The 25,664-nt window shown below is 41.0% G+C and overlaps 1 protein-coding gene across 5 annotated transcripts in view; it reads left to right on the top strand.

Annotated features, from left to right (window-relative positions):
- Nucleotides 1–25,664, top strand: part of KCNAB1 (potassium voltage-gated channel subfamily A member regulatory beta subunit 1) — a 411,284-nt gene that overhangs the window by 131,858 nt on the left and 253,762 nt on the right. The window contains exon 1 of one of the 5 annotated variants that reach the window (XM_029215068.1): nucleotides 15,746–16,832. The exons of 3 other annotated variants lie outside the window; for them this stretch is intronic. In XM_029215068.1, the coding sequence (XP_029070901.1) occupies nucleotides 16,612–16,832 (221 nt within the window). In that variant the 5' untranslated portion in view covers nucleotides 15,746–16,611. Of the gene's footprint in view, nucleotides 1–15,745; nucleotides 16,833–25,664 lie in introns of those variants that run through there. One more of the 5 variants, XM_029215070.1, reaches the window with a different exon arrangement.

Below are 25,664 nucleotides of genomic sequence, written 5' to 3'. Positions count from 1 at the left end.
TTAAGTCCATCTTGTTTAATGTATCATTTAAAGCTTGTGTTTCCTTACTTATTTTCATTTTGGATGATCTGTCCATTGGTGAATGTGGGGTGTCAAAGTCCCCTACAATGAATGCATTACTGTGGATTTCCCCTTTTATGGCAGCTAGTATTTGCCTTATGTATTGAGGTGCTCCTATGTTGGGTGCATAAATATTTACAATTGTTATATGTTCTTCTTGGATTGATGCCTTGATCATTATGTAGTGTCCTTCTTTGTCTCTTCTAATAGTCTTTATTTTAAAGTCTATTTTGTCTGATATGAGAATTGCTACTCCAGCTTTCTTTTGGTTTCCATTTGCATGGAATATCTTTTTCCATCCCCTCACTTTCAGTCTGTATGTGTCTCTAGGTCTGAAGTGGGTCTCTTGTAGACAGCATATATATAGATCTTGTTTTTTTATCCATTCAGCCAGTCTGTGTCTTTTCGTGGGAGCATTTAATCCATTTACATTTAACTTAATTATTGATATGTATGTTCCTATTCCCATTTTCTTAATTGTTTTGGGTTTGTTATTGTAGGTCTTTTCCTTGTCTTGTGTTTCTTGCCTAGAGAAGTTTCTTTGGCATTTGTTGTAAAGCTGGTTTGGTGGTGCTCAACTCTCTCAGCTTTTGCTTGTCTGTAAAGGTTTTAATTTCTCCATCAAATCTGAATGAGATCCTTGCTGGGTAGAGTAATCTTGGTTGTAGGTTTTTCTCCTTCATCACTTTAAATATGTCCTGCCACTCCCTTCTGGCTTGCAAAGTTTCTGCTGAGAGATCAGCTGTTAACCTTATGGGGATTCCCTTGTGTGTTATTTGTTGTTTTTCCCTTGCTGCTTTTAATATGTTTTCTTTGTGTTTAATTTTTGACAGTTTGATTAATATGTGTCTTGGCATGTTTCTCCTTGGATTTATCCTGTATGGGACTCTCTGTGCTTCCTGCACTTGATTAACTATTTCCTTTCCCATATTTAGGGAAGTTTTCAACTACAATCTCTGCAAATATTTTCTCAGTCCCTTTCTTTCTCTCTTCTTCTTCTGGAACCTGTATAATTCGAATGTTGGTGCGTTTAATGTTGTCCCAGATGTCTCTGAGACTGTCCTCAGTTCTTTTCATTCTTTTTTCTTTATTCTGCTCTGCAGTAGTTATTTCCACTATTTTATCTTCCAGGTCACTTATCCGTTCTTCTGCCTCAGTTATTCTGCTCTTGATCCCATCTAGAGTACTTTTCATTTCATTTATTGTGTTGTTCATCATTGCTTGTTTCATCTTTAGTTCTTCTAGGTCCTTGTTAAATGTTTCTTGCATTTTGTCTATTCTATTTCCAAGATTTTGGATCATCTTTACTATCATTATTCTGAATTCTTTTTCAGGTAGACTGCGTATTTCCTCTTCATTTATTAGGTCTGGTGGGTTTTTATCTTGCTCCTTCATCTGCTGTGTGTTTTTCTGTCTTCTCATTTTACTTATCTTACTGTGTTTGGGGTCTCCTTTTTGCAGGCTGCAGGTTCATAGTCCCCGTTGTTTTTGGTGTCTGTCCCCAGTGGCTAAAGTTGGTTCAGTCGGTTGTGTAGGCTTCCTGGTGGAGGGGACTAGTGCCTGTGTTCTGGTGGATGAGGCTGGATCTTGTCTTTCTGGTGGGCAGGTCCATGTCTGGTGGTGTGTTTTGGGGTGTCTGTGGACTTATTATGATTTTAGACAGCCTCTCTGCTAATGGGTAGGGTTGTGTTCCTGTTTTGCTAGTTGTTTGGCATAGGGTGTCCAGCCCTGTAGCTTGCTGGTCGTTGAGTGAAGCTGGATGCTGGTGTTGAGATGGAGATCTCTGGGAGATTTTCGCCATTTGATATTATGTAGAGCTGGGAGGTCTCTTGTGGACCGGTGTCCTGAAGTTGGCTCTCCCACCTCAGAGGCACAACAGTGACTCCTGGCTGCAGCACCAAGAGCCTTTCATCCACCCAGCTCAGAGTAAAAGGGAGAAAAAGTAGGAAAGAAAGAAAGGGAAAGAAAGAAACGAAAGGAAGAAGGAGAAAGAAAGAAAGAGTAAGATAAAATAAAATAATTAAAATAAAAAATAATTATTAAGAAAAAACGTTTTTTAAAAAGAAAAAAAACCGGACTGATACAGCCCTAGGACAAATGGTGAAAGCAAAGCTATACAGACAAAAATCTCACACAGAAGCATACACATACACACTCACAAAAAGAGGAAAAGGGGAAAAAATCATAAATCTTGCTCTCAAAGTCCACCTCCTCAGTTTGGAATGATTTGTTGTCTGTTCATGTATTCCACAGATGCAGGGTACATCAAGTTGATTGTGGAGCTTTAATCCGCTGCTTCTGAGGCTGCTGGGAGGGATTTCCCTTTCTCTTCTTTGTTCTCACAGCTCCCAGGGGCTGAGCTTTGGATTTGGCCCTGCCTCTGCGTGTAGGTCGCCAGAGTGCGTCTGTTCTTCGCTCAGACAGGACAGGGTTAAAGGAGCAGCTGACTCGGGGGCTCTGGCTCACTCAGACTGGGGGGAGGGAGGGGTACGGAGTGCAGGGCGAGCCTGCGGTGGCAGAGGCCGGCGGGACGTTGCACCAGCCTGAGGCGCGCAGTGCCTTCTCCCGGGGAAGTTGTCCCTGGATCCCGGGACCCTGGCAGTGGCGGGCTGCACAGGCTCTCGGAAGGGAGGTGTGGATAGCTTGCACACAGGCCTCTTGGTGGCGGCAGCAGCAGCCTTAGGATCTCATGCCCGTCTCTGGGGTCCGCGCTGTTAGCCGCGGCTTGCGCCTGTCTCTGGAGCTCCTTTAAGCAGCGCTCTTAATCCCCTCTCCTCGTGCATCAGGAAACAAAGAGGGAAGAAAAAGTCTCTTGCCTCTTCGGCAGGTGCAGACTTTTCCCCGGACTCCCTCCCGGCTAGCCGTGGTGCACTAACTCCTTCAGGCTGTGTTCACGCCGCCAACCCCAGTTCTCTCCCTGTTCTCTGACCGAAGCCCAAGCCTCAGCTCCCAACCCCGCCCGCCCCGGCGGGTGAGCAGACAAGCCTCTCGGGCTGGTGAGTGCCGGTCGGCACCGATCCTCTGTGCGGGAATCTCTCCACTTTGCCCTCCGCACCCCTGTTGCTGTGCTCTCGCCCGCGGCTCCGAAGCTCCCCCCGTCCGCCACCCACAGTCTCCGCCCGCGAAGGGGCTTCCTAGTGTGTGGAAACCTTTCCTTCTTCACAGCTCCCTCCCACTGGTGCAGTTCCCGTCCCTATTCTTTTGTCTCTGTTTATTCTTTTTTCTTTCGCCCTACCCAGGTACGTGGAGAGTTTCTTGCCTTTTGGGAGGTCTGAGGTTTTCTGCCAGTGTTCAGTAGGTGTTCTGCTGTAGGAGTTGTTCCACGTGGTGATGTATTTCTGGTGTATCATAAAGAAGGCTCAGAAATTCTTGGGTGGGTCCAAGGGAGGCACAAGGTGGCTGTGGGGTCAGCTGGTGGCTACAATGATCACATGGTTCCCTCTGATGGGTTTGCAGCTCGATGTGGAATAGTGAATAAAAGGGTCAGTTCATCCTCAGAATTACTATAATTGACTCTATTTTACTTACAAGAGTAATGCATGTAAATTATAAAAACTTCAGACAATATAAGCACTTGATGGAGCATAAGGTGAGAACCTGATATTTATATCATCCAAAATGAGTTTCATTTTAAATGTGGTGAAAGCTTGAAGCGTCTCTTACAAGAACTTCCTGTGATCTGCCACAGGGAAAGACTTAAATGAGAAAGAATCCCATAGGATCTTAGATCTGCTTCTTTTACAACATCTTCCCTTTGAAAATGAACAGAATAAAGAAGTGAAAGAATACATGTTTTATAAAAATATATTAGACATTATGCCGTAGAGTGACATGTGTAATAGTGGCTTTTCTCACCCTAAGAAGACCAACAGATTTGAACTGAAACAAGTGAATTTTTACCCATTAACGTATTTTTGGAAAGACCTTCAGTTTGCTTATTTTTCTCAGCCCCATTGGGCAAGGGTGACTTTATGTGGAAAGCTCTTTTGGAGTCTGATTCACTTCTCAGTTTTGGAGGAGTGAAGATGAATGCTTATGTAACTCCACTGAGTTATAGAACACTGAGTTGAGAGCTCAATTAACTTACATGCTTAACAAAGGCTAGCTTTTTTTTCTTCCTTTCTTCTGGAATGAGATAATGGATGTAGAAGCCTTTGGCACAATGCCTGGCACATAGTGGGTGCTCAAAATTTTTCCCTCCTCCCTCCCTTCCTTCCTTCTACAGTATTTTAGATTTAAATTGCCATGAAATAAGAGTTTATAATAAACTATCTTAGAAATCATCAATTCTTTGAAGCACATAGTTTTCCTTTGCTGAAATAGTGACTTGGTCTCTAGTTGCTCCCAGCTATGTGACCATCAAGCTGTGGTTGTCAGTGCCTGTAAGTGTGCATCACAACTTTCAGAGTAGGTGTCAACAGCTTGGAATAAACTGCCAGAGACTATAGTTGAGCACGTTTTTAAAAAATTCCTGCGTTACCAACACAAAGGATGACTGTGTGGAGAGATGTGGACATTGATGACTCTGAATAAAACATCCAGAAACATCAAAATATGAATGTAAGGGCTTCCCTGATGGCGCAGTGGTTAAGAATCCGCCTGCCAATGCAGGGGACATGGGTTTGAGCCCTGGTCCGGGAAGATCCCACATGCCGCGGAGCAACTAAACCCATGCACTGTGACTATTGAGCCTGCGCTCTAGAGCTTGTGAGCCACAACTGCTGAGCCTGCGTGCCACAACTACTGAAGCCCGCGTGCCTAGAGTCCATGCTCCACAAGAAGAGAAGCCATCGCAATGAGAAGCCCATGCACCGCCACGAAAAGTAGCCCCCGCTCACCACAACTAGGGAAAGCCTGTGCACAGCAACGAACACCCAGTGCAGCCAAAAAAAAAAAAAAAAAATTCTGAATGTGAATACATTTTGGGAATACTTTAACCAATTTATTGCCCTTACATTTTCTTTTGTATGTATGTACAAGAATGAAATTTTGGGCAGAAAAATGTAAGTCTAAAAAGATTCTTTTGGTAGATTGAAAATTGAAAGTTTGAGGGATGAAAAAAAGCATTGTTTTGTAATTAATTGGCCACAATTTCTATTTTAGTGGTGTACAAAATAATGATGTATCTTGTGGTTAATGGTATCTTAAATTGGATGAAGTATAATAATTCTAATTATCTATGAAAACAAATTCTCTGTGTGTTAAGCTCTTTAGGAAAATCTTTTATCCAAAAACATGTCAAATATTTCTGACCAGCTTGTTGTATTATAAGGCAATGGCAGAAATTATACTAATGGCTAATAATTTAGGAAGAACTAATGACATCTGTAAAAAAAATAAATAGGCCTTCTGTCCCTATTTCCTCCCAGCTCTACATCCAGGTTCCAGACAAGCTTATGAGAAATTACTTTCCATGAAGAAGCCTGAGCATAATAGTCTGAATTGTGAATTTTTTATTCTTCCACACCTGCTTCCTATAGCACTATGGTACCTTGCCTTGAATGTATAAAGTGATGGATAAATATTGGAGATCTTGCTGATACATCTGATGTGTCAGAAGTTTCAAATTAAGGAAATATCAGTGGCTGAGGGTATAGTTTAAGTGTACATTGAGAAGCTTAACCATTCTTTAATTATATTTGGTTTTGGACTTGTGGCCTGGAGTATGAGAAGATTTGTATTGAGCCTGTCCTCAGGATTCCTGGTAGGGGCTCTCTGTTGAAACTTTTCTTTCTGTGAAGCGGAAGGGTAGACATCTGGAAATTTCTTCTATTCAGCATAGCCTTGAGTGTTTTCTTTTTCTTTTTTCTACGAGGACATATTAACATTTATTTATTTATTTATTTAACATCTTTATTGGAGTATAATTGCTTTACAATGGTGTGTTAATTTCTGCTTTATAACAAAGTGAATCAGCTATACATATACATATATCCCCATATCTCTTCCCTCTTGCGTCTCCCTCCCTCCAGCCCTCCCTATCCCACCCCTCTAGGTGGTCACAAAGCACCGAGCTGATCTCCCTGTGCTATGCGACTGCTTCCCACTAGCTATCTGTTTTACATTTGGTAGTGTATATATGTCCATGCCACTCTCTCACTTTGTCCCAGCTTACCCTTCCCCCTCCCCATGTCCTCAAGTCCATTCTCTAGTAGGTCTGTGTCTTCAGTTGGCCTCTCAATTTTACTTTCTCTATTATTGGCCTCTCAATTTTACTTTCTCTATTATTCCAAAACCTGTGCCTGTGCAAATGTGGGCCCCTGCTAATTTTCATGGCTGGTTCAATTTGTCAGAATGTAATAAATTGTTCTCCAAACCCACGTGTTAAGTATTTCTAATAAATAGGAAATTCTCACCCTAAAAATTTCTCTTTTAATCACAAATAATAGGCACATAAAGTGGCTTGCCATCTGTACATTTGCATGTTTAAAATTCTTCAGATATTAACAGATTCTTTTCTGTTTTGAATGGATCCAGTTTTGCCTGGCTGCATAATTAAATGCTTCCGGGCTCCCACAGGCTGTGGTTTCCAATGGAATATAAACCATAAGTTATAAGTGGACTCAGCACAAGTCATTTGGTTCTGACTTTATCTGTGGGAAATTAATCAAACAGAAATTTGCCAGGTAACTGGGAAATTTTCTTTTCCTTGAGTAATAAGAATAAAGTATTATGAAGTATTTGAAAGGTTGATAAAAAGGTATACTCAAAAGCTACCAAGCATGGCTGATTTAATTGTACTGAAATTTTTAGACTTTCAATATTGAATTTCTTTCTCTCATTCATAGTAAGACTAGGACTTCCTTCAAATTATAGTCATAAAATGGCACCATTTAAAGCCCTTCTCAGAGGAAGTCCTCGCGGTGAGGAGCAGTATGCACAGTGGTTAAGAACCAAGTCTCTGGAGGCAGGCTACCCTGAGGTAAATCCCAGGTCTCTGCCTGCGTCACCTTGGGCAAGTTATTTAACTTCTCTGTGTCTCCTGTTTTTTCATCTGTAGAATGGAGTTGATAACATAGCACCTCCTCTTGGGCTTATGTGAGGATTAAGTGAGCTAATATGTGTAAAGTGTTCCTAAGAGTTCCCGGGACATAGGGAGTGCTGTGTAAGTGTCACTGATATTGGTAATTGCTGAGGTATCTGGGTGAGCTTGTTTGGGAGGAGGTTAATGACTTCCCAAAAGTCTGCTTTTAATAAATTGAAATGGATACTGATCAGTAACCAAGTGCCTGCTGTGGGTCACGCACTATTTCATGCCATTCTCAGAGTCATCTGGAGAGGAATGTTCGGGCACCCTGTTTTTCTATGAGGATAGAGGCAGGGAGGTTAAGCATCCCCCTCAGTGGCACATGGGAAGAAGAGGCAGAGCAGAGCTGGGATTCACACCCAGCTCCAACTGAGTCCACACCCTAGAGTCCTCCCATGTTACCATAAAGACTCTATGGACGAGCATGAGAAGACAGGGTGCAAGTTAACCAGCCTGGGTCTCTTCCTAACCAGCTCTGTCACCATGACCCAGTGACCCTTTGACATAAATGCCATAGAATCCCAAATATCAGGTAATGAATAGAGACCAGCTGAGACCCAGGCAAAACTGCAGAATAAGTGATAACTCTTTGTAATCTTGCAACCTCCACATCTCTCTGTAAAAGCACCTCAGGGAATCTTATAGCACAAGAGAGGATCTTGGAAATAAATACGTATACGTATCCCTCTCCTGTTTCAGGTGAAAGAACAGAGGCATATGGAATGATAATAACACCCAAGGTCACAGGCAAAGTGACAGAGCTGGGTTTACAGCAAGGCCTAGGCCTGCCAGTGCAGGCCTATCTCCATTGCCTCATGACATTTCTGAGGTTGCCAATTCTGGATGCCCAGGATAAAGCAAGCTCGTAAAAGGGTGAACTGGCAGAATAAGGAGATCATTAAGAACAGCACTAGAAGTGTCTTGAAAACTACTACCTCTTGTATCAAGAGTCACCATGTAGAGGCTTCATGACTTGGTGGAAAGGAATAAATGGGTTGTGTGTGGAACTCTTCTTTGGAGCACATTTGTAATATTTGCTTAGGATGTGTAGAGTGGCATGACAACGGTATCCATCATGGCCTAATAATGACTTTCAGGAACATTTCTTTGGAGAATTCCAATAGTTTCTCTTGACCAATAATATAAGAATTAAAATAAAAACAATATTTATAGCTGTATTAGTTTGTTAGCACTGCTGTAAGAAAATACCATACATTGGGTGGCTGAAACAACAGAAATCTATTTTTTTTTTCACAATTCTAGAGGCTAGAAGTCCAAGATCAAGGTGTCAGCAGGGTTGATTTCTTCTGAGGCCTCTCTCCTTGGTTTGCAGATGGCTTCCTTCTCTCTGTGTCTTCACATGATCTTCCCTCTGTGAGTGTCTTAGTCTCCTTTTCTTATAAGGCCATCAGTCATGTTGGATTAGGGCCCACTGTAATGACCTCATTTTACCTCAATTACTTCTTTAAAGAGACTATCTCTAATACAGTCACATTCTGAGATACTTAGGGGGTTAGGACTTCAACATATGAATTTGGGGAGGGCCCAATTCTATTCATAGCAATAGTTACATCTATATCTATATCTACATCTATATTTATATCATTTGTGTGTCTTATTTGAACCTGAAATAATAATAGTGAGAATCCTCCAAATCCTATTGTGTGACAATGGAAAGATACATATTTGAAATTTAATTTTCCCAGCTTAATTGGGATGTGGCCTGTTAGCACAAACTTAAGAGGAATGAGCATTCTCACAGCAACCATTATCTAATTTCTGGACCCCTGAGACCTACTGCTCCATTGATGCTGCTAAGGGTGAGCACAGCTGGGGTATGTCACCAAGCTGCTGGCTCGCTGTCAGAAAGCCCACGTAGGGTCAGATCTGGAAAGGCTCACTGTGGGCAGCCAGAAAGAGGCACTGTGAGCATTCCTCTGGCCTCAGTCCTTTGATTCTCTTTGAGGCATGTACTAAAGGTGGATACTTGCCTATACACAAGAGGTGCAGACATGAATGTGGGGCAGTTATTGGTACCTTTCAAGTGAGCAGCCTGTGCAAAACTAGAAAGTGCAGGGTTTTCTTTTTCTTTCTTTCTTTTTTTTTAAAGGATTCAAGTTTATCCAAGATTTTGGCAACATCCCATACCCCTTCCTACCTCCCTGCTTCCCTCTTTCCCCCCTAAGCTTCCTAATCTCCCTCTCTCAATTATTTATAGAGTGAGGGCCTGCTCTAAACAAGGCGCCTTGCTTGGTCCTGTTGGGGCTGAGTAGGTGACTCAGAAGTGCTCTGCCTTGCATGTTTTATTCTGATAACCTAGGCCCTGTTCTGGTCTTGGATATGCTTTCAGGTGTTGCTCTGCTAGTTCCTGGCAAACCTGAAAGCCACTCAGTTAACTGTGTGCAGACCTTACACACCCTGAAACTCTCCCTCCTCCCTGTAGAACTGGCAGCTCTCATACCTCAGCCCTTAGCTGCCTTCCCACACCTCCTCCCCCTCAGTCAGTGCCTAAGCCAGAGCCACTGGCTCTTGACCCCTCTGGCCCTATGGTAATCACCATGCTCTGTCTTGCTTCCCAGGATGCTTTATCCCCACCCCCACCCCACTTCTGAGCTGTTCATTCTGATTCCTCCCACTTCTTCCTCTTTTCACTTTGACTATTTTCCTGATTCATATTGACCATCCCCGATGAGCCAGTTTAGCATGAAAAAAATAAAACTTCTAATGATCTGCTTCCTCTCTGCCCACTGTTGTTTATTCCAGGGAAAAAAGCTTTGCTTCAGGAACTACTTCCTTGGAGTTGAGGGTAAAAAAGGAAGCCTAGGTTCATTTGTCCCTTTCTACAACCCTCACCCCATCCTGAAGTTACTTTCTAACCACTGAACAGTAGGCAGTATATGTATTTTTTAAAATGAGTGGGAGGAGCATGGAAGGTAGAGGATGAAATTCCACAATGTAATTTAAACCTCACCTGCAGGTTATAAGATGTTATGATTCTCTAGACAAGAAACACAAGACAAGGAAAAGACCTACAATAACAAACCCAAAACAATTAAGAAAATGGTAATAGGAACATACATATCGATAATTATCTGAAATGTAAATGGATTAAATGCTCCCACCAAAAGACACAGACTGGCTGAATGGATAAAAAAACAAGCCTCATATATATGCTGTCTACAAGAGACCCACTTCAGACCTAGAGACACATACAGACTGAAAGTGAGGGGATGGAAAAAGATATTCCATGCAAATGGAAACCAAAAGAAAGCTGGAGTAGCAATTCTTATATCAGACAAAATAGACTTTAAAATAAAGACTACTAGAAGAGACAAGGAAGGACACTACATAATGATCAAGGGATCGATCCAAGAAGAACATATAACAGTTGTAAATATTTATGTACCCAACATAGGAGCACCTCAGTACATAAGGCAAATACTAACAGCCATAAAAGGGGAAATTGACAGTAATACATTCATAGTAGGGGACTTTAACACCCCACTTTCACCAATGGACAGATCATCCAAAATGAAAATAAATAAGGAAACACAAGCTTTAAATGATACATTAAACAAGATGGACTTAATTGATATTTATAGGACATTCCATCCAAAAACAACAGAATACACATTTTTCTCAAGTGCTCATGGAACATTCTCCAGGATAGATCATATCTTGGGTGACAAATCAAGCCTTGGTAAATTTAAGAAAACTGAAATTGTATCAAGTATCTTTTCCGACCACAACGCTATGAGACTAGATATCAATTGCAGGAAAAGATCTGTAAAAAATACAAACACATGGAGGCTAAACAATACACTACTTAATAACGAAGTGATCACTGAAGAAATCAAAGAGGAAATAAAAAAATACTTAGAAACAAATGACAATGGAGACACGACAACCCAAAACCTATGGGATGCAGCAAAAGCAGCTCTAAGAGGGAAGTTTACAGCAATACAATTCTACCTTAAGAAACAGGAAACATCTCAAATAAACAACCTAACCTTGCACCTAAAGCAATTAGAGAAAGAAGAACAAAAAAACCCCAAGGTTAGCAGAAGGAAAGAAATCATAAAGATCAGATCAGAAATAAATGAAATAGAAATGAAGGACACGATAGCAAAGATCAATAAAACTAAAATCTGGTTCTTTGAGAAGATAAACAAAATTGATAAACCATTAGCCAGACTCATCAAGAAAAAAATGGAGAAGACTCAAATCAGTAGAATTAGAAATGAAAAAGGAGAAGTAACAACTGACACTGCAGAAATACAAAGGATCATGAGAGATTACTACAAGCAACTCTATGCCAATAAAATGGACAACCTGGAAAAAATGGACAAATTCTTAGAAATGCACAACCTGCCAAGACTGAACCAGGAAGAAATAGAAAATATGAACAGACCGATCACAAGCACTGAAATTGAGACTGTGATTAAAAATCTTCCAACAAACAAAAGCCCAGGACCAGATGGCTTCACGGGCGAATTCTATCAAACATTTAGAGAAGAGCTAACACCTATCCTTCTCAAACACTTCCAAAATATAGCAGAGGGAGGAACACTCCCAAACTCATTCTACGAGGCCACCATCAACCTGATACCAACACCAGACAGAGATATCACAAAGAAAGAAAACTACAGGCCAATATCACTGATGAACATAGATGCAAAAATCCTCAACAAAATACTAGCAAACAGAATCCAACAGCACATTAAAAGGATCATACACCATGATCAAGTGGAGTTTATTCCAGGAATGCAAGGATTCTTCAGTATATGCAAATTAATCAACGTGATACACCTTATCAACAAATTGAAGGAGAAAAACCATATCATCTCAATAGATGCAGAGAAAGCTTTTGACAAAATTCGACACCCATTTATGATAAAACTCTGCAGAAAGTAGGCATAGTGGGAACTTTCTTCAACATAATAAAGGCCATATATGACAAACCCACAGCCAACATCGTCCTCAGTGGTGAGAAACTGAAACCATTTCCGCTAAGATCAGGAGCAAGACAAGGTTGCCCACTCTCACCACTCTTATTCAACATACTTTTGGAAGTTTTAGCCACAGCAATCAGAGAAGAAAAAGAAATAAAAGGAATCCAAATCAGAAAAGAAGAAGTAAAACTGTCACTGTTTGCAGATGACATGATACTATCATAGAGAATCCCAAAGATGCTACTAGAAAACTACTAGAGTTAATCAATGAATTTGGTAAAGTAGCAGGATACAAAATTAATGTGCATAAATCTCTGGCATTCCTATACACTAATGATGAAAAATCTGAAAATGAAATCAAGAAAACACTCCCATTTACCATTGCAACAAAAAGAATAAAATATCTAGGAATAAACCTACTTAAGGAGACAAAAGACCTGTATGCAGAAAATTATAAGACACTGATGAAAGAAATTAAAGATGATACAAATAGATGGAGAGATATACCATGTTCTTGGATTGGAAGAATCAACATTGTGAAAATGACTCTACTACTGAAAGCAATCTACAGATTCAATGCAATCCCTATCAAACTACCACTGACATTTCTCACGGAACTAGAACAAAAAATTTCACAATTTGTATGGAAACACAAAAGACCCCGAATAGCCAAAGCAATCTTGAGAACGAAAAACGGAGCTGGAGGAATCAGGCTCCCTGACTTCAGACTATACTACAAAGCTACAGTAATCCATACAGTATGGTCCTGGCACAAAAACAGAAAGATAGATCAATGAAACAGGATAGAAAGCCCAGAGATAAGCCCACACACATATGGTCACCTTATCTTTGATAAAGGAGGCAAGAATATACAGTGGAGAAAAGACAGCCTCTTCAATAAGTGGTGCTGGGAAAACTGGACAGGTACATGTGAAAGTATGAGATTAGAACACTCCCTAACACCATACACAAAAATAAGCTCAAAATGGATTAAAGATCTGTATGTGAGACCAGAAACTATCAAACTCTTAGAGGAAAACATAGGCAGAACACTCTATGACATAAATCACAGCAAGATCCTTTTTGACCCACCTCCTAGAGAAATGGTAATAAAAACAAAAATAAACAAATGAGACCTAATGAAACTTAAAAGCTTTTGCACAGCAAAGGAAACCATAAACAAGGCCAAAAGACAACCTTCAGAATGGGAGAAAATATTTGCAAACGAAGCAACTGACAAAGGATTAATCTCCAAAATTTACAAGCAGCTCATGCAGCTCAATAACAAAAAAACAAACAACGCAATCCAAAAATGGGTAGAAGACCTAAATAGACATTTCTCCAAAGAAGATATACAGACTGCCAACAAACATATGAAAGAATGCTCAACATCATTAATCATTAGAGAAATGCAAATCAAAACTATAATGAGATATCATCTCACACTGGTCAGAATGGCCATCATCAAAAAATCTAGAAACAATAAATGCTGGAGAGGGTGTGGAGAAAAGGGAACACTCTTGCACTGCTGGTGGGAATGTGAACTGGTATATCCACTATGGAGAACAGTATGGAGGTTCCTTAAAAAACTACAAATAGAACTACCATATGACCCAGCAATCCCACTACTGGGCATATACCCTGAGAAAACCATAACTCAAAAAGAGTTATGTACCAAAATGTTCATTGCAGCTCTGTTTACAATAGCCAGGAGATGGCAGCAACCTAAGTGTCCATCATCAGATGAATGGATAAAGAAGATGTGGCACATATATACAATGGAATATTACTCAGCCATAAAAAGAAACGAAATTGAATTTTTTGTAGTGAGGTGGATGGACCTAGAGTCTGTCATGCAGAGAGAAGTAAGTCAGAAAGAGAAAAACAAATACCGTATGCTAACACATATATATGGAATCTAAGGAAAAAAAATGTCATGAAGAACCTAGGGTAAGAGGGGAATAAAGACACAGACCTACTAGAGAATGGACTTGAGGATATGGGGAGGGGGAAGGGTAGCTGTGACAAAGTGAGAGAGTGATATGGACATATATACACTACCAAATGTAAAATAGATAGCTAGTGGGAAGCAGCTGCATAGCACAGGGAGATCAGCTCGGTGGTTTTTGACCACCTAGAGGGGTGGGATAGGGAGGGTGGGAGGGAGGGTGACGCAAGAGGGAAGAGATATGGGAACATATGTATATGTATAACTGATTCACTTTGTTATAAAGCAGAAACTAACACACCATTGTAAAGCAATTATAGTCCAATAAAGATGTTAAAAAAAAAGATGTTATGATTCATGTCTGGAATGGAATTCAAAACAGGTACCTATTCTACTTGAAAATTTCATTCCTACAACTTAATTTGGGAATAAGTGGTCAGAATTGCCATCTCTCTCCCTCTGTCTCTCTGTCTCTCTGTCTCTCTCTGTCTCTGTCTCTCTCTGTCTCTCTCTGTCTCTCTCTGTCTCTCTCTGTCTTTCTCTGTCTCTCTTTATATATATATATATATATATATTTATATTTATCACATTGACACAGCCACAGTGTGTGTTCTCCTCACCCCAGCCAATCTCTGGGAAGACTGACCTTCTGCTCTCTAGCTAATCAAATTCATGTCCCAGGCAAAGTCCCGCAGTCTATGAGGGCTGCCTAGGCATCCATGAGCTCTTTGAGGTCCAGCCTCCATGTAAGCTATTTTGTATCCCAGCAACAAGCAGTCAGGTACCTAACTGGCATTCAGTAGAAGTGTAGGGAAATGAGGAACTTTCTCTAGCCTCCTGTAATCACTCCCCTGCTTAACTCTAGTGTACTTGGTGTCGGTACCACTCATTTAAACACTAATGTACCTCTGACATTGTTCATTAGCCTCTTTAAGACTGATTGTTTTATCCTTCCCATCCAGGTTGCCAGTTCCTTGAGGAGAAGGATAGTGCTATATTTTTTTCTCCATATTTCTCTCTAATGCTTAGTACAGAGATGGTGCTCATAAATATTGTTGATTTAAACACGGTTCCTTTTTGCTTGACAGCAGTTTCTGTTGGAAACCACTTTAGAGAACTGATTGTGCAGAAGGCACAGTTTTATTGTAAGTACATCTATTAAAAAAACTGTCTGACTTCTATGCATTTCAAACGGAGAGAGAAATTGTTATCAGCCAGTTGGTGCTTAGTTTGGTTCAACCACATTTACTGAGGAGTTGCTTTGCACCTGCTACTAAACCAGGCAATGTTCCTGCCTCACAGGAACATTCCGAGATGACAGGAGGTGTCTTGCTGCCTACCCTTGCCCTGGGGATAATGCTTGTCCTCACCAATGGGTCATAGATGACCAGCGGGCAGTGTACACAGTTCCAGCCACCTGGCCTGGACCTTCCTGGATGGTGACTTGGACCTGCAGCTTACCTAGTGCAGACCCCTTCTGGGTGGTGCCAAATTGCTGCCTCCTCGCCCATCCTTCACCCTCCTTTGGGAGCCAGAAGAGATTTGGCAGTGAGTTAGGTGACTTGACTCTGAAAAGTCTGCACTGTGTCTTTTCAGTAAACTTCAAAGTTATTGGCTTAAGAAGTAATGTGCAAAGGGGAAATAAACGCTGGTAAGGCTAATAACAGGGATCTCAAGCTGTGTTTTAACAAACCAGTCACAGAGTATTCACGTGTTCATTCACTGGCATGTTCCGTGGCAGGAGCACCCCCATCCTGCCTTCCCCCGGTTCCAACTGTTGTGCCGCCGCGGGATTTGGTCTGAGCCTGGGCAGAGCCCCCCTTTAAGAGCAGCTCTCCAGCTTCTATCACAGCAAGAGTCTGGTGGAAGTGATTCTTGCCTTCGCGTCGCACACAAAGGCGAGGAGCTCTTTAAAGGGACCTTCCTGCTCCTGCATGCAGCTGCTAACCTGTGTTGGTGCGGACACAATGACCCAGGCTTCCGCCTGAAAATGAGTGGGGAGGGGTCTTGAGGAGCCCCCACGACCTCCCGGAGTGGGGCAGGGAGGGAGCTGACAGCCGGAGTGGCTGGAGACCACCGGTCCCCAGGGAGCGGCTTGCGATTAGCTGCTTCTTGGGATGCTCAGCCCGCCAGTAGAGCATCCTGCCTGTGGTCCAGAGGGTGCTGGCGGCGCATCTTGCGGTATGCCTGCGTGGATTTGAGCCATCGCCCAGAGGCGAACCCGCATTCAGGCACCGCGGACAGGCTCCTGGCAGGGCTGCGTTCAGTCAGCACAAATGCTTAGCTCCAGGCGTCTGCCCAAGCCTCCCGACTACATGGATTTGGCTGTTTAATCAACCGAGATTACTGCCCGGGAAGATTTGCCAGTCTGATCCGCGCTCCAGCTGCTGTGACAACTTCAGGGCTAGCTGTTTACTTCTCTCGGTGCCTGGGACTCTGTCCTGCACCGCAGTCACTGCTGCCACTTTCCCTGGCTCTGAAGTCAGCTGCAAGGACTCCCCGGCCCCGAGGAAGGGGGAGGAAGGAGGGGTTAAAAGACAAGCAGACCCTCCCAACTGCTCGACCTCTCTTGACTGCTTGTGTTCCGGCGTTCTGAGAGGGACCGTGCACTGCCCGGGGAAGCAATGCAAGTCTCCATAGCCTGCACAGAGCATAATTTGAAGAGTCGGAATGGCGAGGAGCGACTTCTGAGCAAGCAGAGCTCCACCGCCCCCAATGTGGTGAACGCAGCCCGGGCCAAATTCCGCACGGTCGCTATCATCGCACGCAGCCTGGGGACCTTCACCCCTCAGCATCACATCTCTCTCAAAGAGTCCACCGCAAAGCAGACTGGCATGAAATATAGGTATGGATGTAAGATTCTCTCTCTCCCGGGTTTCCGTGTTCTATACAGGTGCAGTGGAGACAGTTCAGCGGTTTTGAAAAGTGACTTACTCATTTGTGGGCTGCTTAATTAAGAATTCTCAGGTGTCTTTAAAATAGCTCCTTAGGAAAACCCAAGGTGGTTGTGTTGTGTTGTGTATGTATAGGATTTAAAAACTGTGGCCCATTTTGTATATTTTAAAGTGTTATGAATACCTTAGGAGCCATATGACTTCCAGTCTGCAGAGAATAACACAGCTGCTGGAAACTGGTATTGAGATCAGGGCAGCTTTTCAAGAGCAAATGTGCTTGTCCTATTTTATGGTATAGACTGTAGTTTCTGTGATTATACTATTAAAAATAGTTTCTATCTAGTACTGTATAATTTATCTTTTGAAAGCCCAAGGGAACAAATGGTATGAAAGCTTTTAAGGAAGTTTTGTTGCAGGGAAGAAACACCTATAATGGTAAGTTAGTTTGAATACTGACATACTTAAACCTAAATTACTGCTTGAAATACAATGCAGACCTTGTTGTGAAATATGGAGAAAAAGTCAATTGTTGTAATACCGCTGGTTTCTTCATACATTTTTAAGCTCCCTCTTCCTCTATGTTGCTTTCTAGAGTTGGAAATCTTCCTGGTAATGGTTGATATTCTCTTTAATAGGGAATGACTGAAATTCGATAAGTAGAAAATTCCATTATTCAATTCTGTGACTCCTGCCTCCTTATTGTATCTGCTTTGTGCTAAGTCTTCCTGACTTTATTTCTTTAAAACTACTGTGCTTCTGGTCTCTAAAGGTCTTTGCGTATGTAGAGAAGAGCTTATGGTGCATCTCCCAAAGGCTTTGGTGACTCTGGTTTGCAGATATGACTTTGTCCATTATTTATATTTAACTATTCCTCATCTTTGTTAGGAACCAGGTTTTAGGATATAAGGAACTTAATGCAATTAAAATAAGGCACACCTAAGACTATGTTTCCCATGTGAGGTTTCTGAAATAAGCATTCAAACCAATTTCTATAAAAGTTGTCCTTGAAAAAGTTTCTTTGCAGAGTTAAGAGGAAACTTTAACAGGAAATCTTCTCATTGAGAAACACCAAGCACTATTGTTTTGGTATATTTTTGAGCCATTAAGAAAGAAAGTCATGAATGGGGTGGATGGACCCACTAAAAATTATAGCTAAAGCTCTTTGCCCCAACTGCAGTACGATGCAAGCAGCTGACTCCAGGCAATTCCTTGAAGTGTTATCAGTGTGAGAACCTCTGCTTTTCTTGATATTTCCATGGTGGAGAATGGGACCCCATGACAGGTTGGTAACTAGGACTGCAATCTCGAGTGCATTGGCATTTTCTATTGCTGCTTCTGTGGCACACACCCAGCCCCTGCCCCGTGGCCATGGCGTTGCTCTGCATGCAGTTCAGCTGGCCAGATGGAGATGGAGAGGAGCTGCTGCCTTCCCGGGCAGCGCCCCTGGGAATGAGACACTCAGGGTTAAGGCAGATCGCAGAGGTGGTTTGAACTGTGGCCTCCAGCAGCACCTTGAGCTTTCTTTTTGTAAACCAGAAGGAATAAAAAGTAACACCCTTAATTTCTTGTGGCAGAGTTTCATACTTGCTTGTGGATCAGTGTATTGGAAGAGTTTGGTCTTATAAAGGCAGGAGATTTCCATTAAGTTTTTTCTGGTAATACAGCTCAGCTCAGATTAGATGGTAATTATCTCTCTTTACCAAAAGCTCAGTGTGTAAGATTCACTTGGGCATCTTTCATTACTGACAACTAAAGACAGCTCTTTTCTGACAAAAAGCTAGCCATCTGCAGTCTTCAGGATAACTTGAGTTATTTGTTGTTTATGGTGACTGGACAAGTTACCTTGTTTCCACTCCCCCTCTTATTCTGAATTGTTCCATTGATGACAGGCCGGTGGCTTTGTGTGTTTGTGTAAGTGTGACTTAACCCCTTTCTCTTTCAACTTCAAATTCTACTTAGAGTGACCTTTAGGAAAGAGATTAGGAGGTTATACCAAATGTACACTAAGACTTTCTTAGGGTTGGAGAAAGAAAGAGAGAAAGACAGACGTGGGAGGGAGAGAGACTAACTAATACACTTTATAAAAATGGCAGAAATATTTTTATGAGCTGAGTTGTCTTTTTCTTTGACACTGATGTCACTAAAATATAATGTGCATGTAGGGACTATTTATTAATGATAACAAATAGCAAAACATAAAAAATAATGCCATCATGTTGGGGAGGTAATTGGCTTGGGTAAATAATCAGGAGAATGCCTGAAGGAACTAAAATCAGTGGCTAATTGTGTTTACAATAATATTCTCATCCTTGAAAATGATTTCCGTACGCATAACTTAATCTGGGATCCATGAATCCTATAGAAAATAAAAAATACAGTCTTTCTCTGTGTATTTTTGAGGAGAGGGTTCATAGCTTTGGTCAGTATTTTAAAAGTGTCTACCACTGAATAATGGTGAAAAAACAGTGTTGTGGAGTGAAGAGGTATTCATTTAGTCAATAAATATTTACTGAACACCTGTTCTGTATCAGGAACCCTATTAAAACTGGGTACAAAAAGGTGCAGAAACCAGACAATGTTTGGGGCTTGCATTCTTGGGAAAACAGACCATGAATAAGAAAACACACAAATACATAATAATTATCTACTATGAGATATTCTTATGAAAGTCATATTTTGGGGGGTCATAGTCATAGCTCAGCCAACCTGTTTGTCCATTTTGAGGTTACCATCTTTTTTTCAGTTCCAGAGTTATGGTTGCATCTTGGGGCATGAGTCATTGTGCCCATATCTGCCACCTATTTGCCATCCCAAGGACTTTGTTCAGGTTCCATCCTTGCTGTAGGGTGCTACCTGGCCATTGAGGACCTACTTATAACCCTGATAAATGAGTAGAACGCCTTCTACTCATTTAATACCTTATGATTTTTAAAGCACAGCTCTCATATCATAGCCTGTAATTACCATCCATTAATCAGGAACTCATGAACTTGGGATTTTAGAAAAAATTAATATACACTTGTATGGAGTATCTGAATTCTGCAAGAATAAAATACTCAAAGCCACTATTACCGTCACATCAGCATTGTGCAAGAATCTTGCATAAAATTAACTATTGTTTCAAGGCTGAGGATGAGAAAAAAAAAATCCCCTAGAACAATCTGCTATTCAAATGTCACTGTCAGAGCAAGAGAACAAGATTCCACCTACCATTTATCTTGGGGACTATCTTGTGTGTAAATAACACAGGACTATTATGTTTCTTATACTTGTGCCTTGTTAATACATGAGAGGTCCTTTATTTTAGTTTTGCATATATTTTTAATATTAGAGTTCATCATACCGTGTTAGAGTTTGTTGTATACTCTGCGACCATATATGATAGATGTATACATGATATATATATACATGATAGATATCACATAAATGTAAGTACATATGTGAACTTTTTATCCTAAGAAAGCCAAATCACTCAGAACACAAGTTAAGCCAGATTTGTTTGGTTGTTTTTGCTTGTTTGATGGGTGTTTTTTTAAAATAACTTTTTAGAATGATCTAGCTACTAGTGTTGGACATGATCTCAGAGCTTTTGATATTCAGAATTGAGCACATTTGTACTGAGCTACTCCCCTATTCTAAAATTGTTACTTTAGTTCCAGAACAAGTTGAATATCAATGAACCCAATTTCATGAAGAAAAATTTTATCTGTAACATATGCATTGTATCAATATAACCTTGTGTTATATAGTTGCATAAAACATGCTTTGAAATTCTTAAGAGAATTATTTACAAAAAGGAAACTGAGCAATAATCTTTAACTCCACTAGAAAACTTCTCTTTTTTTTTTGGAGTTAATACACTTACCACTTTTGTCATCATTAAATTTTTTTATTCAAATAATTATAGATCACAGGAATACACACACACACAAAAAATGTACAAGGAATTTTGGCGTACCCTCAATCATGTTTTCTCCACTGGGAATATCTTATATAACTATAGCGCAACATCAAATCTAGTAGACTGACATTGGTACAATCCACAGAATTTATTCAGATTTTACCAGTTATACATGTATTCATGTGTGTGTATGTTTCTATGTCTATGTAATTTTACCACATATAGAAGTTTGTGTAACTACCACCACAATGAAACATTAGAATTGCTTCATCACCACAAGGCTCCCTCATACTACCTCTTTATAGCCACATCCACGTGCTCCTCCCCAGTCCCTAATCCTCAGCAGCTAATCTCTGATCCATCTCTATAATTTGTTTCAAGAACATTATACAAATGGGATCATACAGTTTATCATATTTTGGGAATTGGCTTTTTTCCATTCTGCATAACTCTCTTGAGACTTATCCAAACTGTGTATATCATTCCTCCTTCTTGCTGAGTAGTAGCTCATGGTATGTATGTTTCACAATTTTTTTAACCATTCAGTCACTGAAGAGCAATCAGGTTGTTGTCATCATTAGATAACTTCAGATACAATGTTATCCCCAAATTTCTTCAGTGCCATTCTGTAGCTCAGGGGATAAAATCCAGACTACCTAACATGGTACCTGAAGTCCTTCATGGTCTGGCTTCCATCGTGCTTTACAGTCACCACTCTTTGTTCTTATCTTATCTCTGACCACTTGCTTTATCAGAAGTACCTACTTGAGAGAGGACTCCTTATAGTACACTGGACCTTCTTGGTTTTTTGTGCCTCTGTATCATTTTCCATGCTGGTCCTTCTACCCTGGAATTCTCCTACCTTACTTGAACCGTTAGGCAAACTCCTATGCATCCTCCAAGACCCAACTCTAGCCTAACCTTCTCTGTGAAACCTTCCTTGGCTCCACCCCTTATAGCATTAAATACTTGTTCTTTAGTGCCTCCACTGCATCAGATTCTTACTTCTGATATGGAAATTATTGATTGCATAGTGTTGCTCTTATCCATTTACATCTATATCTTCCCCATTAGTCCGTAGCAGCTTGAGGTTTGGATTTTGCTCATCTCTGTAACCCCAGAGTCTAACCTGGCACGTGGCACATAATAGCTACTCAATAAATGCCTGGAAAATGTATGACTACATATGTGGGACACTATGTGAAATGCTGTGGATACAAAGAGTCCTCTCTTGGGTAGTTCCTCTCTTGGTTGTTTACAGTTTAGTGTGAATAGATATCTACACAAAAAGGCTGCATATGTTAAGTGATACAAAGAAAAACTGTTGCTGTAGTTTGAGGAGCCATCATTCACCAGGGGCTGTAGGAATCAGGGAGAGGTTTCATGAGAAAGATCAGGGAAGCTTAATATTGAGAAAGGAGAAATACCAAGATGAGCAGAAAGGAGGAGGAGAGCAGACAGACTGCAGCAGCGGGAATAGCCTGTCCAAAGACTGTGCCTGCTGTGCTGAGAAATCATGGAGTAGGGCAGAGGGTTCATACAGGGAAGTGGTAAGAGAGCATCTTGTAGAGGCAAAGAGGAGTCAGATATGATACATTGGAGGTCAAGGCAACACAGTAAGACATAAGGTGAACATCAGCAATGGAAGAACCATTTCAGATTTTTAAACAAGGTGTCTGGTTACAAAGTTCTATTAAGGAATTAATCTAGCAGCTGTTAAAAAGAAATCTAAGAGTTGTAAGTTTGAAACAAGAGAATTTATGTTGAATTCCATAGCACTCTGTATTTTCCTATAGAGAATCAAGACTACATAGAAAAGACTCAGACCAGATGCCTTTCCCAGGCTCTTCCTTCCCTAGCCTCTTTATTAAAGCACACGTCTCATCCACCGTTCTTTACCTCCCACGAATGGTGGGCAGATTTTGAATCAAAGCAATTGAAGTGAAAGATCAGCCTTGTCAGCTGATTACGTAAAAGGCACTGAATGTGTGTGTGTGTGTGAGTGAGTGTGTGTGTGTGTGAATTTGCTCGCGAGCCTCCGCATGGGGAAAAGTGGGAGGAAATAGGTAGGCTGAAGAGGAGGAAGGGGAGCAGTGCCAGCTCTGTGGCTGTGTTTCAAATAGAAATATCTGATTTTAGTCCAGAGAAGAGAGCAGCTTGGTTATTTAAAATGTCATTTTCTTGGGTAAAGATTGCCATTGTCATTTTCACTTACACCCATGGGTGTGGGCTTTCCTCTCTTCCTCAAAGCAAAATGGTGAGAATGGGAGGTGGAGAAACCTTCCCGAAAGTTAGTTGCTGATTCAGTCTCATAGAGCTTATTCCACCTCTGCAAAGCACCAGCCAGAAGTCTGGCATCCATGGGATGGTGAGAAAATGGTAGGAGGGGAGGGAGCCTCCTGGAAGTTGTTAGGCAAACGTAGTTCCAGTTCTGCCATTCTGGAAGTGTGTGTGTGCACGATATGTGCATGTGTATGTGTGTGCACACATGCAAGTGAAGGAATCTATCCAAAGTGTTTCCAGAAACAGCTTGTCTTCTAGCTGAGATCTTCAATTGGGTTGCTACAGATGGAGCCCTTAATCCCAAATCCATTCAGTGACCCTCTTTAGAAGTGCGCTCATTTTATAGACATTCTTTTTTTAAAAAAATTTTCTGTAAACATTTGCACTTGTGGTAATTTGAGAAATGTTCTGACAGAAGAAGAAAAAAAGTCCCATTACATTAAAAAGGAAAGTCAGATTCATGTTTCACTTTGATTTTTTAAATTCATTTCATCAAATGCATAGTTTATCATTAGTATATGAATGCATGAACAGATGAGATTTTGGACCAGTGAATCTGATCAAAATATGGGACTCTTGGTTTCTTTGAGTATTCTTCAAAACTTTTTTTTTTTGGAGAGAATACCACTTTATGAGAATTGAATTCACAAGCATTGATTCATACTTTTCCTTATAAGAATTTCAAAGCCATTCTGAGAAATAGTCATCAGAAATAATAAAAAATGATTTGATGTTGCAAATTAATCATGCTGTATGCTTACAAATATTTCTACAACCAGTTTTCCACTCTTTTCAGAATTAGAAAATAGAGTGATGGAGACTGAAGGATTTAAGGCCAAAAAAGTCTTTCAAATTTCCGTTTCAATATTCAGAAATTTTAATCCTATGTAACCACTAGAACTAAGTGAGCTAGCAGTGGATATTGGCACTGAGGAAACTTCAGATTCCATCTAGTTCAGTCACATCACTTTGTACAGAATGACCAGTGCCTTGGTTAGAGTTACTCAAGGAGCTGATGAAAGGGTCAAGGCCAAACTCAGGTCCTGACTCCAAGAGCAGGATTCCTTATGCTCTGTTAGCTTCTATGCTGCAGCTCCTTGATCATGCCCCATTTTTTAACACAGGAAAAAAGCACAGTGCATGAAACACTTCTAGAAGGGACAATTCCTTTCTATATGAATGCACAGTCTGCGGTTCAAGCTTTTATCTCGAGAAGAAGCAAAGCCCTGCTGTGCACTCAGAGAGCCAGACCCGCTTTCTTCATCTGCTGCCGAGTCGTGAGGACCCCAAAGTGCCCCCGCGGCAGCTCTCTACTTGTACATATTCTGAAGCTGGACATAAATTAACTTTCAGATGATAGTGTGCTTGGTGTCACAGTTTCTAAATAAATGGTGTGTCAGAAAGAAACCTACAAGCCCATGGGCACAGATGATCAGACAGGGCTACATATCAACCCTGGATATGAAATGCTCTTTAGGGCATTCAGCACTGAACATACTTCACTCTCCTCCATGCTTTGAGAGATTACTTTGAAAACTTGTTCCTGAGAGTCAGAATCAAAATACATTTAAAAACCCTCCTTGCAGGTTGATTTTCAGTTACTCAGATTGGAAACCAAAACAGAAGCCCAGCAGTGATTTTTTTTTCTTGGAATTGACAACTAGGGAGGACTCTGAGAGCCCTCGCACAGGCCATCTGGTCCAGCCCTCATGAGAAATCTGTCCTGTTTTTCCAGTTTGCACTGTGCAGCAACTACTTGTAAAGGCCCCTGAAGAAATACTGTGTAATCTCCTTTCACGGCAGTCATGAAAAAAATTTTGGCTTTTCTTTCTAAGAATTAGAACATTTACTAAGCTCTGAAATCCTCAGAGGAAGCATAAAGTGAGGGCTCTTTGAATTCTTGTCTGTTGTCTGGACCTTAACAAAGTCAGGTTGAAAATGATGATAGGAGATTGAGAGGCAAGAAAGCAAGGGCCCAGCAGTGAGGCCAGAGGGGAACACAGTGGTGTGCCGGAGGCTCCCAACCTCCTGTTGACACTTGGGGAGGGAGATCTCTTCCCATTCTGGTACCAGCACCTGCTCACCTGGCCTGAGTGTTCTGCTGCTAAACCATCCAAGAGTAAAAAAAAAAAAACACGTCACCATGAGAAAATTCCTTCTTGTGATCGACTCAGCTCGTTTCAAGCTGCATTGGAAGCTTCTTGGCCTGTACTCAATTGAAAGGAAAATGAGCTAGCCATAATTTCCTGCCTTGTAAGTCTTCTGCTACTTGAAAACCATTATTATGACTCAACCTTCTAATATCTATGATGGTTCCTCCTAGATTTAATTTTCTGATTCCCAACTGTAATTGTGACTCTCATCTAAACCCTCTATAACATGACTACATCTCTTTTAAGTCATCCAGAGCTGGATAAAATTTCAAGAAAAGGTCTAGACTTTTCAGTACAGAATCACAAGATTGCCTTAGAACAGAAACATGCTCTGTCCCCTTGTCTGCATTCCATGGTCATGCTTACTGTTTTAGAAGAAAAGTCATTTTTAACATTTTGAGCCAGTCTTTGAAAAAATTGCTCTGAAACATTTTTAAACATTCTAA

Source organism: Monodon monoceros, unplaced genomic scaffold, assembly GCF_005190385.1.
Source record: "Monodon monoceros isolate NGI ecotype Baffin Bay Population unplaced genomic scaffold, NGI_Narwhal_1 Super_Scaffold_11, whole genome shotgun sequence".
Classification (NCBI taxonomy): domain Eukaryota; kingdom Metazoa; phylum Chordata; class Mammalia; order Artiodactyla; family Monodontidae; genus Monodon; species Monodon monoceros.
The sequence above is the reverse complement of the archived record's forward strand: the minus strand, read 5'-3'. Positions and strand labels throughout refer to the sequence as shown.